Below are 15367 nucleotides of genomic sequence, written 5' to 3'. Positions count from 1 at the left end.
CTATTGTCCCCAGCAGAGGGCGCTCTCATATACACAACCAGCAGAGGTCCCCAGAGGCAGTACACTGGTGTCCCCAGCAGAGGGCACTCTCATATACACAAGCAGCAGAGGCCCCCAGAGGCAGTACACTGGTGTCCCCAGCAGAGGGCGCTCTTACCTACACAACCAGCAGAGGCCCCCAGGATGTGCAGGTCAGATTTTGAGAGTCAAGTTTAGAGGCTGGAGTAGGAGAAACACTTCAGACACCAATAGCTTCAGTTCTATAGCACCTGGAAACAGTGCTGGAAATTATTATATGCTGATGCACATTGAAGGACCCCCTCCCCGGATACATCAGGAGGCTCCAGACTCCTTTCGGCAGCCGGTTTGTCCTGGCATACAATTATACACTAGGCCCTCCCGTAGAATTGCGCTATCACCTGTGAATGTTCCATCCTGTACATTTGTATGCTATACCAAGTGTCAGCCCCCGCCATCACTGGCAGCGCATATACGTTACATAATGGTGTCCGACGGAAGAAATATTCCTGTAGCTGCGCAGTCAGTGGTAATCAAAAATAGGGGCGCCTTAAGTGACTCTCTCCTAACAGGCACTAAACTTGACTCATCTCAGCTAATTGTCATATGCCTTTGGAGGAGATTTTTTTTTTTATAGGTAAAAGGGTGAGATTTCACCCAAAAGAGGGAATTCAAGAAAGGACTTTTTATCCCCGGCCTGAGGGGGCTGGGAGATTAATGGGGGATAATCTGTTGGCAGATTCCCTTTAAAGCGGTTGTTTTAATTTATTTAGGAGGGGTCCCAGGTGCTTAAAAAACAAGAAAGAAGCTATACCTACATTTTTTGCCGCTCTGGTCTAGCTCTGTACAGAAGCATAGTGATGCCATCACGATCACAATGTGTTCCCACTCCAGACACTGGGGGCCTCATTTACAATACCCCCAGTATTGCACCCCCCCATTAATATAATCGTACCTTTTTCGTTAACATCCCCTCACTGTGAAAAGAAAATGAAATACTCACGTCTCTTCATTCCCAAGCAGCGGATCACACAAATGTTACATGGTGTGCTGCGTTAGGGCGCTTTCACACAATGCGCTGCGTCAAATTTTTTTTTTTACATGCTAAGGTTACATTGCGTTTCCATTGCATCTGCTAAAACCCAAAGTAACCTCGGCCTGTGATCAAGGCTGAAGCCTTTGGAATGCGTCAAAAAACGTGACGCAACACATCATGTGAATGCGCCCTTAGAGGCTAAGTGGTGTAGTGGGAAACTGACATATAGCTGCAGCAAAACAGACCCAAAAATTTGGGACTGCCTCACGTAATCAGGGAAGTTTGCAAGGTATCCTTGAACTCCCAGCATGCCCTTGCAAACTGCTGAAATCATTATATTGGGGACTGAGGCCGGTGCCACACAGGGCGCTTTGTCTGCGCTTGCAAACGCAAACAAAGTCGTGCCCACCGTGGCGGGCCTCGGCTCGATCGCATCGGCGTTTCTATGGAAACGCCTGCGATCAGGAAAGAGCCGCCGGTATTTTGCGTTAATTTAACGCGAAACACCGGCGGCTCGTTCCCGATCGCAGGCGTTTCCATAGAAACGCCGATGAGATCGGGCCGAGGCCCGCCCCGGTGGGCGCGACTTTGTCTGCGTTTGCAAGCGCAGACAAAGCGCCCTGTGTGGCGCCGGCCTGAGGGTGATGCCACACACAGCGTTTTGAAGTCGTTTTTTGGTCCGTTTTTAAGCAGTCCGTCCAAAAATGCATGCGTTTTAGACCAGTTTTATTGAGATAATTGGTAAAATCTGTCAAAAATAGATGTGTTTTGGACGGACTGCTTAAAAACGGACCAAAAACGGGTTCAAAAAGCCATGTGTGGCATCACCCTTACCAGATGGGAACGGCTCTGTTCACATAATACTAAATCCAATGCAAACTTGTTCTTACTTTGCAATAAATGGGGCCATCGTGTCCTCTGTATGGTGGTATCAAAATTACAAAATTCCAATGGAATTAGGTAATGATTTCTGAGGCTTTCATGCCACCAATTTCTATATGTGAGGGATCCGGCCGTAGCCATCACTACCAGGAATCCTGAAAAACTCACTCGCCTTCACACGGAACATTGGTTAACGGATTGTAAACACAATTACTTTACGTTAACACACTAAAGCATTGTAAACGCAACTCAAACGCTGCGTGTGAACACGGCCTTAACCTGTTGTGGCGGTCTTTATCCTCTTTGGTTTCCGAGTCCTACAATTCCTGGCCCGGCAGCGTTGCAGATGGGGAGGTTGTTGTGGTGACGGAGATATTTGTCTGCGTTCACACCTTTTGGTTATTGCACATTTTTTTACATAATGTCGTAGTCTTGTTGGCGATATTTAGCTAATTTTGCTATCAAAACATGATCTGACAGGAGTGACCTCCACATGTATAGACACAGGGCACAGGGTGAAGTTTTGCTCCATTTTACTCCACTTTTTTTCTTCAACTCTGGAGGATCTAAATTATTTTGAAATAATTTTTTTTATTAATCCTAGCACTTTTTCCATGTTCCTTCCATGCCCGTTGTTTCTTATGATTTCCACTTACATTATTTCCACATTTCTATTACTTTCCTTCATCTTTTTACCTCACAAATGTTTCTACGCAATTACCGCCGCCTTTTCCCGCCTCTTTGGTCAACCGCCTGTCCCTTAGCTAGAGACTGCGCATGCGTTACTTCGGGGCATCGCATAGGCTAGCTGAAAGTAGCCAATAAGCGCGAGCATAACGAGTATTAGGCGGTGATAGGACGGACGCAGCGCTCAGAGCGAGGCTTGACACGCACGGCTTGCCTTGCGGCTGGTTTTACGACTCCTGCTGTCTTTGCTGCATGGACGGCTGTCTGTGAAGGTGAGGGGTTAACCCTTTTAAGGATCACGGTGAATTATCAATGTATTGTGATCCCTATCAGTCATTAATCCTTATATGGCACAGACCATGTAATCAAAATAGGATTAGTAACAGTCCCAAATATTCTGACCTCAATTAATAGAAGGGATCAAGTTTGATTTTTGTGTTGCATTAATTTACTGCAATGACTTCTTTAATTTGTCATCCTATTGAGTGTAGAATGATATTTCACTGGTCATCATTCTGCTTGTTACACCTATAGGTTGAGTCAGGATAAGGGTGCGTTCACACAATGCATTTTGGATGCGTTTTCACATCTGAACCGCAAGAGGGAACAGCTTGACTCAAACGGAGTAATGCAGAACACGTGTTGCTTATTTCAAAACGCATATACATAAAATAGTAATTGCTTTTTGAGGAGTAAAAAACAAACACAAAAACTTAAAAGGGCAGAGATATAAAGGGTTAAGCTATAGATTTGGCTGCACCCTAAAGGGGTTAAAGAGCTTTTACTGAATTGTTTGGTAGAGTTTGTTTCTGCTAATTAGCTCCTTCCCTCTTGCAGTGAGCCATCATGGGGCTGCTCCAGAATCTGGTCCGCGGCTTTGTCCGAGGTTCTGACCGAATGGCTGAAATCACCAGCAAGATGGGACCCAAGTCGTTCTACAAAGGAAGAGGAGCCAAGAGAACCGGTTACCTGACCTCAAACAAGAAATTTGTCAAGGTGAAAGAGATGGTGCCGGAGTTTGTTGTCCCTGACCTGACTGGGTTCAAGCTGAGGCCGTACGTCTCCTACAAGGTCCCGGCAGTCACTGAGGAAAAGATGACGGCTGAGAAACTGTTCCAGGAAACTGCAGCTCCAGCCATACAGAAGGACATTGAGAACGGCAGCTTTGATCCCAATAACCTGGAAAAGTACGGATTTGAACCAACGCAAGAAGGCAAATTGTTCCAGCTGTATCCAAAGAATTATGTCCAGTAGTGCGATGATATTACATTGTGATCTGCATTTTATAATTATATAGAATATGCCAAACACGGGCTCATTCTTTCTTAAGCGTTCCTTCCTAAATTATTTAACGAGAACCGTCAGGCAAGATAACCCCCTAAACTAAATATATTTTTATAAACTGCCATTAGAGAGCATTGCCTCAATCCCTTCATTGACCCTCTACATGCCTGTAAACTTAAGCAATGTGGTCCTAAAGCTGTATGCAAATGACCTGTGAAATGTCCAATGAGTCATTAGCATATTCAAGCTGTCTGGCTTATTCATGAGTGGGAGGCACAGCCACACCCCCAGTGCTTGACTGACAGCCTGTATAATGATGTGCTTCCTGGTGGCCACGCCCCCTGCAGCCTGTGTGTGTGTACAGGAGAGATACAACAGCTCCAGGCAGCCATGTTATAGCAGCACATGTCAGGTACTTGTGTATCTGATATCTGTGTTTCTCACATGTGTATTTGGAGGATGCAGCATGTCAGCAGATAAAGCACAGACACTAGCAATGCCCTACTATACATTACACACAGACAAGAGCAGGGGGAGGGGGAACAGGGGTGACATCACTGCCTCTGACCATGTGACCAGTCTCATTTACATAATAAAGAAATGATGATTTTACAATGATAAATGTATGAAATAACTAGATAAAGGCTGGGATGGGATCCTTGTGAGCTGCTCCAACAGGTAGAGGTGACAGGACAAGTGACACAGACCTGATGACAGGTGTCCCTTAAAGAGGACCTGTCACCCAAATTTTCGGCACTAGGAGCTGCTTACTAAAGTAAGCAGCTCCTAGTGCTTGATGATGCGCCGCAGTGTTAGAGTGAAAGTGTTACTGGAAACACTGCGGCGGGGTACAGTGTAATTGTCGGACAGCTCGCAAAGCTGTCTGACGTATTCATGCGGGGGCGGGGTTGGGGCGTGGCTAGCCACTGCCGGGTTATGGAGCGAGGGGGGTGGTCCGGGGAAGAGGCAGAGCTTTGCTAGCGATCTGATTATTACACCGTACCCCGCCGTGGTGTTAGATGGCGTTTGTTCAAGCACTAGGAGCTGTTTACTTTAGTGTCGAACATTTGGGTGACAGGTCCTCTTTAAAGGCATTGTCCATTAACACAAGTTCCGCTAGCTTTGCAGGTTATCGATCGCATGCGTTTCCCTGGAAAGGCACATGTGTTTGGGCCGAGGCCCGCCCTCTGTGCACTGGCATCGCGTTAAGAACGCAATGCTAGCAGAACGTTTGACCGCAGGCTAAGGCCGGCGGAACACATGGCGTTTTGAACCCGTTTTTAAGCAGTCCATTAAAAAATGAATGCGTTTTTGAAAACGCATCTGTTTTTACCAATTATAATTATCATAATTGGGGAAAAACTGATGCGTTTAACGTACTGCTCAAAAACGGGTTCAAAATACCACGTGTGCCGCCGGCCTTAGTGTTTGGCGGGACTCCCACCTATCCCACACATGCACGGTCAGCATGCCTGGCAAGCAGCAGTTTAGAGTAGTGCACAGATGAATGTGGAAATCCTGCAGCCGGCTCCGCTTCATCTATACATGTCCAGGTGCACATTCTGAAGGATGCTGACCGCACAGGCGCGAGGATGCCTGATGTGGTCAGCGACAGGTGATCACAGCACGCGGAAACACCACTTGATGATGTCCGCAGGGGCGTCACTAAGCGGGCGATTTCATATATTTGAAAAGGAAGGACACACAGAGGAGCAGTTTCCTGAGGGGGTGGGGGCTGCTTCTCTATAGCCACTCCTTGGGGACTAATGGCCTAGTCACAGAGCACATGGCATTGAAAGGTACTATACAGCATATGTTTTTTTTTATTCAGAAACTCTTTGGTTGTTTGCACCTAAAACCACCTCAAAGCTGATTGCGAAGCAGTTTTAACTGCAACATGTGACCGCACCCTGTAGATAAAGTAGTAGATTCCGGCTCAGTGCACTTAATGGGTCACCAGAGATGATTCCTAACTCTTGGCAAGTGTCAGAAGGATAGAACACAGTGCTGAGGATGGGACTCTAACTCTCTTAGTGATATGATGCAAGGAGTCCCTTCTTCCTCAAAGAACAACCGCAACGAACTGTAATCAGGATAACATGATATCACTAGGAGGTGAGTCCCCGGCACGATAATTGGTTTGTGCCTGTGCTATGGGTCCATAAAGAAGTATGGAAGGTTTAATCTTGTTTAAATTTATTAAATAACCACATTTGGTGCTTTTCTGTTGGGAAAAGAAGAGAAGAGACCCAAAGAGCTCAGGCACATGATTATAATACGGTAAGGTTTATTACACGGCAGTATTGAGGCGTCTATGCAGCCGCACAAGTCCTCCATCTCCATGTGCTTTGTAGGTCATACAACACAGAAATTGAGACCTGCTCCACTGGATGAGAGATTAAACCAGCAGCCGCCTAGGACTTCTAAAGAAATGTCCTTTCTAGAAATACTTTTTATGTGAAATCTCACATAAAAAAAAAAAAAAAATCTGAATTCATGTGACAATGAGCAAGCAAGAGTTAAGTCTCAGGGCGCGTTCACACGTTGCGTTTTGACCTGCGTTTTCATTGCGTTTGAACCGCATATACAACAGCTGAGGAGAGGTGATTTGCCTAATTACATCACTGTTAATGTTTCCGTTTACTAAACGAATCGTAAACGCGATGTTAACACATGCGTTAACATTGCGTTTACAAACGTAAACGGTAATGTAATTAGGCAAATGACCTCACATCAGCTGTTGTATATGCGTTTCAAACGCAATGAAAACGCAACCAAAACGCAGCATGTGAACGCGCCCTCATTTCAAGTCTCAGAGATTTTGGTTCTGTGAACTTCCACAAACTGAAAGTTAAAATATATTTGGAGATATGAGAAGCAGATAAGTCTTACTTCCCACCTTTTTTTGTAACTGCCTGAACCAGGTGGGATGTGATCCGAAAGATGGAATTCTTTAATATGATAGAATGTGTCTAGGTGCTGTAGAACTGAAGATGGGCGTCTATGGAGTCTCTCCCAAGCAGCCTCTAAACAGGACTGATCTCAACCAAATATGACTCTTCTCTGCTCAATGTCACATAGCTTGAGATTTATATTTTTTTATAGGTAGAGAGGTGACATTTCACATCAAGGGATTCTAGAAATGACAATGCCCCATCTGAGGGGCCAGGAAGTTTATTGGGGTAAAAATTGGAGAGGCATCTTTAACCAAACACAGACTGGGATCACATACTGGGACAGAATCCAGCTACGAGCTCAACCTTTGAATTGCATCCATTTCACAAGAGATGGATATCCCATGAAATGCGACTCGTTTTACCGCAGCGATTATGGTCCAAGAGTCCTCCGCCTTAGACTAGCTGCTGTCATAGCTATTTCTGATGTGAATTTTCAGTGCAGCTTTCAACTTACAGGCAGCAGGAGATTTTGGAAGCCAGAGTGTGATCTATTATTTCCTTATGTGTGAACACGCCCTTTAGACCAGTGATTTTCAACCTTTTTTGAGCCGCGGCACACTTTTTATACTTAGAAAATCCTGGGGCACACCACCAACCAAAATAGCACAAAATGACACTAAAACAGTCATATTACACATATAGTTAATAATATAGATTCTAAATTTATTTTACTCAGTGTGAAACCTGGTCCTGTTTCGATAAACACAAAAGGGATATCCTGGCAGGAATGGTGGAAAGACACACACGAAGCTCTTCCCCAACAGTTCTCAGTTTCTCCCTGTTTTTAGTATATGGTGCTGATTATTATGTGGCTCATATACTGCAATATAAAGGTATACAATGAGAAGTACTATGGCCATGAGGCCAGAGTACAAGTGCCAGCTCATATACTCAGCATATGAGCTGGTACTTGTAGTACTCCAGCCTCATGACTATAGTATTTCTCATTTTACATTTCTCATTGTTATATGCAGTATACTGCTGGAGTACTACAAGTACCAGCTCATATGCTGAGTATTCTGCCAACGGTTCATATACTCAGGCAAAAGCTCATATAGTCAGCATTATTGGTGGGCATTACCTTGGCGGTATGCAAATGCGAGAGTCTCTCTGCTCTGAGGATGATGCGCCGGCCTCGGTGACATCATTTTGTCGCGCGAGGTTCAAAGCTTGCACATGTGTTATTGTACACGTCTCCTACATTGTAAGAAGCCGTGACTGCGCATCGCCGGGAAACAAAACACAGGGAGCACCACAGTTTGGGGAACTTTCCCTGCGGCACACCCGACCATGTGTTGCGGCACACTAGTGTGCCACGGCACACAGGTTGAAAATCACTGCTTTAGACTCCCTTCCTGAGTTTTATTCCTTCTTGCACAGAACCCATCTCTATCCCTGAACCTAATTATCGGCAAGATAAATCATAAGCAAATACCCATACATTTTCTTTTTAGACACAGGTTTATTTGATGAAAAAATAAAAGAAATCCATACCTCTATATATAAATCTTGTGATGCATGCTGGGAGTGCTGGTCTATAGAGCTTCATACAATCTGCTCCCTGGTACGTGTATTATTATTGCTGGTGTTCTCATTTATGACAATGACCTATTTACATAAGAGGCGGCTATTTTATGATACTGGACCTGGGCTGTAATACCAGACATAACCAGAGAGAGGGGCTTCTGCTGCCATGTTTTTGTTTTTTTTAACCCTGTTCTATAGCAATTCCACTGTAAACCTTGGTCCCTTGTGACAGAGGATCTCTGTTTTCCTCCTATACCCCAGGTACAAAGTTTTACTAAATGGGAGGACCCCTCTAGTTCTGCACCCACTGGACTATGGCCTGATATTGTTGTCATGGGGGGAACACGAAACAGGGGCTTAAGATGTAGGAGGTAGAACATTGTAAGGACGGATGAGGAGGTCACTCTGCAGGGCTCAGCCTCTGGGACTGCCACCGCCAGACATGTAGAACATGGTCGTAGAAGGAGCAGGTCGCCAGCAGGTTAGTCTGCGCTTGTCCACATTTTACATTACTGGAGACCCCAGTAATCGGCCGCTCTTCCACCTTCCCGCTCGGTTCTGGTACATATACCCCAGCATCATCTTCCACAATGACGTCGAAGCTGCAAGTGGGTGACTCGTAGAAGATCTTCAGGTTTTGCCCGGATTGCTCCAGTTTCATGGCATCGCTGTGGGCAGTCACGGAGTCCTCTGTCCGTTCTGCAGGAAACTCTACAGGGGTCCCCGGATTGACTGGAGGACACACCCTGGACCAATCAGCTCCATAAGCCAAAGAGTTGTGGAGAACGTAAGATGAGACAATGGGACAACCATCTACAGGGCGACAAAGTTTGAGTATATAAATCCTCATACAGGATATGGGAGAAGCTCAGGTCTACATATGATAAGACTTACCGGAGGCAGAGTCCAGGATATGGAAGCCGCTGTGCATGCAGGCGGCCAGCAGGAGGGCGCCATCTGTAGGGTGCCACTTCAGCCTCCAGACCCCTCCCTGTACATGGGTATCAGACATCGGCTGCTTCATCTGCCGCAGGTCCCAGACTAGAACGTGCTCATCATAACTAGGGTCAGAACATGAGACATTCATAGAGCCATGAATAGATCTCCTTCAATTCATTAGATCAAATAGAAACACAGCGCTACCTACTGGTCTTGTATAATTATTACACATAAGGAAAGAACACCAGTAGGTAGTGCCCAATATCTTATGAAAGACATTCTGCTGTAAGTTATCTATGGGGGACTAGAAGAAATGGAGGGTCAGGTATGTAGAACTGCAGGGCCACATACCTTCCTGTAGCCAAGACATGTTCCCGATGGGGGTTACTCTGGATGCTGCATACGCCCATAGAATGCCTACAAGTCAAACGGATAAAACTGATTAAAGGGATTGTCCACAGGTTTTGTGTGTTATTCCAGCTTCACCCTATTAGCTTCAATAGTGCTGAGCTGCAATACTAAAAAAAAAACAGGATGTACAGTGACAGCTTTAGCGTCTACCTTTTGCTGGTGAATACCGGGCTGTCTGGGGTCGCTCTTGTGTCCCACCCTTTCAGCAGGCAGTCGTCTCCCCCTGTAATGTACACAGATCTGTATCAGAGTCGTTCCCTTTGCACCCTATTCCACAGTCCTGGCTCTGATGATGGAAGCGTACCCGAGTAGATGAGGTCACAGTTCCAGTAGTTGAAGGCTGCGATCCAGGCCTCGAAGCCGTGGGCTTTCCACTGACACACGACATCCAAGGACGGCGCAGACTCCTCCACCTGCAGCAGACTGAGCCGGCCCTGGGAGTCGCTGCACACCATCTTCACCAGAGAAGTGCTGAAGCGGGGGAGGTCAGACAAGTATCAGGATAATACTGAGTCACTGGAAACTATCTGTGGAGTTGGGGGTCTCACCTTTCCCTTCTTCCTGTAGACCAGTCTAGGGATAGAGCTAAACAGTCGCCTTCCAAATCCACACTGCATGTGGGCTGCACTCGGGAGCTTTCCTACTGGAGGAAGACAGAGTCACTGCAGAGAGGAGTCACAGTAACAACAGCGCCACATCTGGCCTTGGACAGAGTGCGGTACTGCAGGTCAGGCACATTCAGTTTAAAGAGAACCTATCAGCAGTTTTGACCATAATAAGTTGCAGCCAGCGTGAGGTATTGGCCCTGGAGAGTTGTGTGACCATACTTTTGTATTGGACAGGACTGAAGTTCTGAATCCAGCACTGCAGCTCTTGTATGGGCCATGGTCAGGTCTTTTAGTCTGAAGAGCTCTCTGCTCTGTGCTGCTCTGTAGCATCAAGATTTTGGTTGGACACTTTCAGCAGTCACTCAGAGCAGAGGGTAGAGGCTGTGGGAAAATTCATTGCAAAGAGCAGAAAGTTCTTCATGCTGAAAGACTAGTTAGCTACAAACCTGAAAAAAATTGCTTTTCACAGTCCTGCTGCTACTTACTACACACACATATGTATGGTTACACATCTCTCCAGGTCCTATACCTAGAACTGTCTGCAGTTTATTATGGTTAAACCTGATGACAGGTTCCCTTTAAGGGTGCAGATCCTTTTAATGTCCACGGCGGAGCTCAGTAGATAGCGTCCAGACTGTCCTGCCTGGCTACATCCTTGACTCTGACCACTTACTCTGTTGCCTTGTAATCTGTACAGCTGCAGGGAGCCCTTTGCATCGGCAATACCCAGAATAGGGCTATCCCAGAGGGGAACATGGCACCTGAGGAGTAGAATGGCAGACTGGTCATACATAAAACATTATTTTGATATTTTTCAAGATGAAAGGTGACAGATCAGGGCAGAAGAATTAAGGGACAGGGTTGCTTTCATAATAATGTGCCCCCCCTCTGTTATTTCCCTATCCTGCAGTGATCCTGGATATTTGACTTTTCTGGGAACTGCGGTCATATATTCAAACAATATAGAGATGCATTATCCTACAAAAGAAGCACCACTGGGGAGGCGCCACTGTGCAAAGAAATATTACACTTTTTTTATTGCACGTTTGGACCCCAACATTTTTTATCATGGTAATATAATTTTAAAAGATGGGAAAGAGCCTTTAAACCCCACAAGCTTTTACCTCATTAATCTCCTTTTTAATTTGAAATCTCATCCGTTTACCGATAATAAAAAAAAATCATGTGACAATGAGCGGAGTCATATTTTGCCTAAGATGAGTCACTTTAGGAGGCTGCAGAGGAAGCATCACTTCAGGCCACTCTATCTTTGCTGCTGTAGCACCTAGAAACATGCTGCTGGTGGCATATTAAAGGGATAGAATCTCATCTTTCAGATCAGCTTGTGTGTGAGGGATCTAGAGAATTGGTGAAACAGAAATAGTTAGGAATGAAAATGCAAGTAAGGGTCCAGTTGCCGCATCTCTTTACCTGCCTGCATCTCTGGTTCTGTAGCTCACAAAATTGTACACTATAGAAGATGGGATTGTATGAAGTGATTCTCCCCCTGCAACCTCTAAATGTGACTCATCTCATGTAAATAGAACTCTTCTCTACTCATATAAATCACTTACATTTTTGAGAATACATATGTATTTTTTTTTATAGGTGAATGGTTAAGATTTCAAACGTCACAGAGAAATCTAGAAAAGACATTTTTATCCCCTACCTGAGGGGGGGTAGTTTAATGGGGTATAATGACAGAGTCTCTTTAGGAGTTAATGGGTTGCTGCTATGAGGGTTATGCGTGTGATACATACAGCGCCATTCTGCTTACCACTTCATGTCCAGTATGGCGGCAGTTTCTATCCTCTGCACTTCAGTTACTGGAGAAAATACCCTGTGGGGGTCATAATGATAGAGGTAGAGGCGGCCGAGCCGCAGGTGGGGGTCATCGTTATCCTCTCCGCTGACCTGTGAGTGTAGGAAAGGAAAGATGATTATGTAGAGAAGGGGGGGGGGGGGCTATATAATGTCGGTGTCATTGTGATACTCGCCTTACTATCTGGTTTCTTCAGCTGATACGTCCCGCACGCCAGCAGCGTCCCCCAATCATCCAGTGGGCACCACTCCACGGCGTCTGCGCTGTACTCTGTATCGATTACCTGCAAAGTCTGGGTCTTGCAGCGCAGCGCCATCACAGGATCTCCACATCACCTCACCTGGTCATCACAGCACATCATATACACACTGAAATATATATATTACACTGTATAATGTATAGCGATGACATCACACCCAGGAAATTATACTGCGCATAATGTACACACAGAGGATTCACTAACACATGTGGGGGTCATTTATCTGATTTCCCCCTTCTCTCAGCTCTTTACACGCCTTATTAGGTGCAAATTTTAAAAAAGGAGCAATTTGTTGTGCAAATCCTACCACTGCCTTTCCTAAGCACGGTCAGGACTGACTTGTTAGGGTGATGCCACACATGGTGTTTGAAAGTGTTTTTGGCCCGTCTTTAAGTAGTCCGTTAAAAAGCGCATGCGTTTTTGACCAGCTTGAATTAAGATAATTAGTCCAAAACGCATGTGTTTTTTGAGGGGCTGCTTAAAAACGGGCAAAAAACATCAAAAAAATCACCCTTATTGTGCAATTTTTTGCACCCATATAGGCACAATTGCATAATAAATTGGGTGCAAACATATGTAAAGAGGCGCAATGTAAAGACAAGTAGGGCACAACAACACAACAAATATAGACGTAAAATAAATTTTAAAAAAACGCGAAATAGGTGCAAAACAGCCATTACGCTGCAAAAACACCGACAGAAAGGGAAAGAAGAAAGAGAAAAATGACCCCCATGATGTTTACTGGTGACACCACACAAGAGGTTGTAATCCTGTATATACCGCACACTCGTGATGTCACATAGGAGTTAAAATACTGTGTAATGTGCACGTATGATGTCACACAAAAAATAGATAGATAGATAGTAAAAAGTGTACACTGATGATGTAACATATATACTGTACACATTGATGATGTCACAAAGAGATATATCATAATGACATCACTCACATTGTATACAATGAATAACAGTGTATAATGTACACAATATTATATACCGGGTATAGTGTCATACACAGGATACAACACTGCATTTACTGAAGATGTCATTAGTAACCGTGGCCCGTCGGATTTTACAGTAGAGTGATAACACGTAAGATCAGCATGCACATGATAACATAAGGCAATGATGACGTCACGCAGCTATTACGCTGTGTATTTTGCACATTGATGACGTCACAGCCAGCCACACTCACCAGCATGCTACACGCTCAGAATCCAGATCTCTGCCTCCACTTCCGGGTCACAGCAGAGAGGACCCCGCCTCCACCGAGAGATGACTGACGTGAGCATCAGCCAATAGATTGACTTACTTCCTAATTGGCTGTGTTAGATCACGTGGCTGTACAGACACAGACTGAAGAGACAGAATACATAGTAATACCCCAGAGCTGCACTCACTATTCTGCTGCTGGTGCAGTCACTGTGTACATACATAACATTACTTATCCTGTACTGATCCTGAGTTACATCCTGTATTATACCTCAGAGCTGCACTCACTATTCTGCTGGTGGTGCAGTCACTGTGTACATACATGACATTACTTATCCTGTAGTGATCCTGAGTTACATCCTGTATTATACCCCAGAGCTGCACTCACTATTCTGCTTCTGGTGCAGTCACTGTGTACATACATGACATTACTTATCCTGTACTGATCCTGAGTTACATCCTGTATTATACTCCAGAGCTGCACTCACTATTCTGCTGCTGGTGCAGTCACTGTGTACATACATAACATTACTTATCCTGTACTGATCCTGAGTTACATCCTGTATTATACCCCAGAGCTGCACTCACTATTCTGCTGCTGGTGCAGTCACTGTGTACATACATGACATTACTTATCCTGTACTGATCCTGAGTTACATCCTGTATTATACCCCAGAGCTGCACTCACTATTCTGCTGCTGGTGCAGTCACTGTGTACATACATGACATTACTTATCCTGTACTGATCCTGAGTTACATCCAGTATTATACTCCAGAGCTGCACTCACTATTCTGCTTCTGGTGCAGTCACTGTGTACATACATGACATTACTTATCCTGTACTGATCCTGAGTTACATCCTGTATTATACTCCAGAGCTGCACTCACTATTCCGTATTATCCTGTAGTGATCCTGAGTTACATCCTGTATTATACCCCAGAGCTGCACCCACTATTCCGTATTATCCTGTAGTGATCCTGAGTTACATCCTGTATTATACCCCAGAGCTGCACTCACTATTCTGCTTCTGGTGCAGTCACTGTGTACACACATGACGTTACTGATCCTGGCTCTGTGGCGATAATGGGCATGGTGGTCTGTATACTGCCATTAGTTAAACTGCCAGCACCTCAGCCCCACTAAACCCACCATCAGTACCTTATTATGTATTATGCAGGTCCCCTGAAGGTCCTTCTGTCATATTTGTACTTATCAGCACTGAAAAATCCTCTTTTATTTGGATATAAAACGTAGTCAATGCAGAGATACATATCGGCGCTGCACATCAACGCATGCAGCTGTGAAGCGGCCATGTATGCACAGTGCCGAGGTCTCGGCCGTGAAGGTGAGTGACAGGCGGGCATTAGGAGGCAGTGCTGGCACGTGTGATGCTAGGAGTGGGCAGAGCGTGCAGCGATCAGGAGGTGAGGCTGCCCGAATACCTGGACCAGCAGCCCGCCCTTCTTGACTGCGCTAAATTGGAATAACAAAGGACGGGAATACTGATATGTACAAATATGACAGAAGAATCTTCCAGGGACTTGTGTAATACATAAGAAGGTACGTATGGTGGGTTTAGTAGGGCTAAGGTACTGACACGTGCCCATTAAAGGCTCCTTGTGGAGACTTTTAGCAATTATATGACCGCTCTGTGACTACACCCCATACACAGCGAGCTGCCATGTCCTGTGTGTCCTGACACCTTTCTATCATAGCCAGCAGTGG

The 15367-nt window shown here is 45.2% G+C and overlaps 3 protein-coding genes across 5 annotated transcripts in view; 1 reads left to right on the top strand and 2 right to left on the bottom strand.

Moving 5' to 3' along the window:
* PNPLA7 (patatin like domain 7, lysophospholipase) overlaps positions 1-2707 on the bottom strand; it is a 97081-nt gene extending 94374 nt beyond the window's left edge. The window contains exon 1 of the mRNA XM_072125352.1: positions 2633-2707. The gene's annotated coding sequence lies outside the window, so the exon portion shown is untranslated. The remainder of the gene's footprint in view (positions 1-2632) is intronic.
* Positions 2708-2742: 35 nt separating this feature from the next.
* On the top strand, positions 2743-3936 carry MRPL41 (mitochondrial ribosomal protein L41). Its single transcript, XM_072125354.1, has 2 exons — positions 2743-2895; positions 3461-3936. The coding sequence occupies exon 2, from the start codon at positions 3470-3472 to the stop codon at positions 3875-3877; it is 408 nt and encodes a 135-aa protein (XP_071981455.1). The 5' UTR covers positions 2743-2895; positions 3461-3469; the 3' UTR covers positions 3878-3936.
* A 4624-nt stretch (positions 3937-8560) lies between these two features.
* Positions 8561-13735, bottom strand: DPH7 (diphthamide biosynthesis 7). 3 transcript variants are annotated; one of them, XM_072125344.1, is made up of 10 exons: positions 13625-13735; positions 12347-12539; positions 12127-12263; positions 11023-11110; positions 10290-10381; positions 10046-10212; positions 9892-9964; positions 9682-9747; positions 9286-9452; positions 8561-9204 (listed from the first exon to the last, which is right to left on the bottom strand). In XM_072125344.1, the coding sequence occupies exons 2-10, from the start codon at positions 12485-12487 to the stop codon at positions 8792-8794; spliced, it is 1344 nt and encodes a 447-aa protein (XP_071981445.1). In that variant the 5' UTR covers positions 12488-12539; positions 13625-13735; the 3' UTR covers positions 8561-8791. The 3 variants fall into 3 exon arrangements, with proteins under 3 accessions (XP_071981445.1, XP_071981447.1, XP_071981446.1); XM_072125346.1 differs by having other exon boundaries at positions 12347-12511; positions 13625-13721; XM_072125345.1 differs by lacking the exon at positions 13625-13735 and adding an exon at positions 13427-13591.
* Positions 13736-15367: the final 1632 nt, after the last annotated feature.

Source organism: Engystomops pustulosus, chromosome 9, assembly GCF_040894005.1.
Source record: "Engystomops pustulosus chromosome 9, aEngPut4.maternal, whole genome shotgun sequence".
Taxonomy (NCBI): Eukaryota; Metazoa; Chordata; class Amphibia; order Anura; family Leptodactylidae; genus Engystomops; species Engystomops pustulosus.
This window is presented reverse-complemented; position numbering and strand designations above follow the sequence as displayed.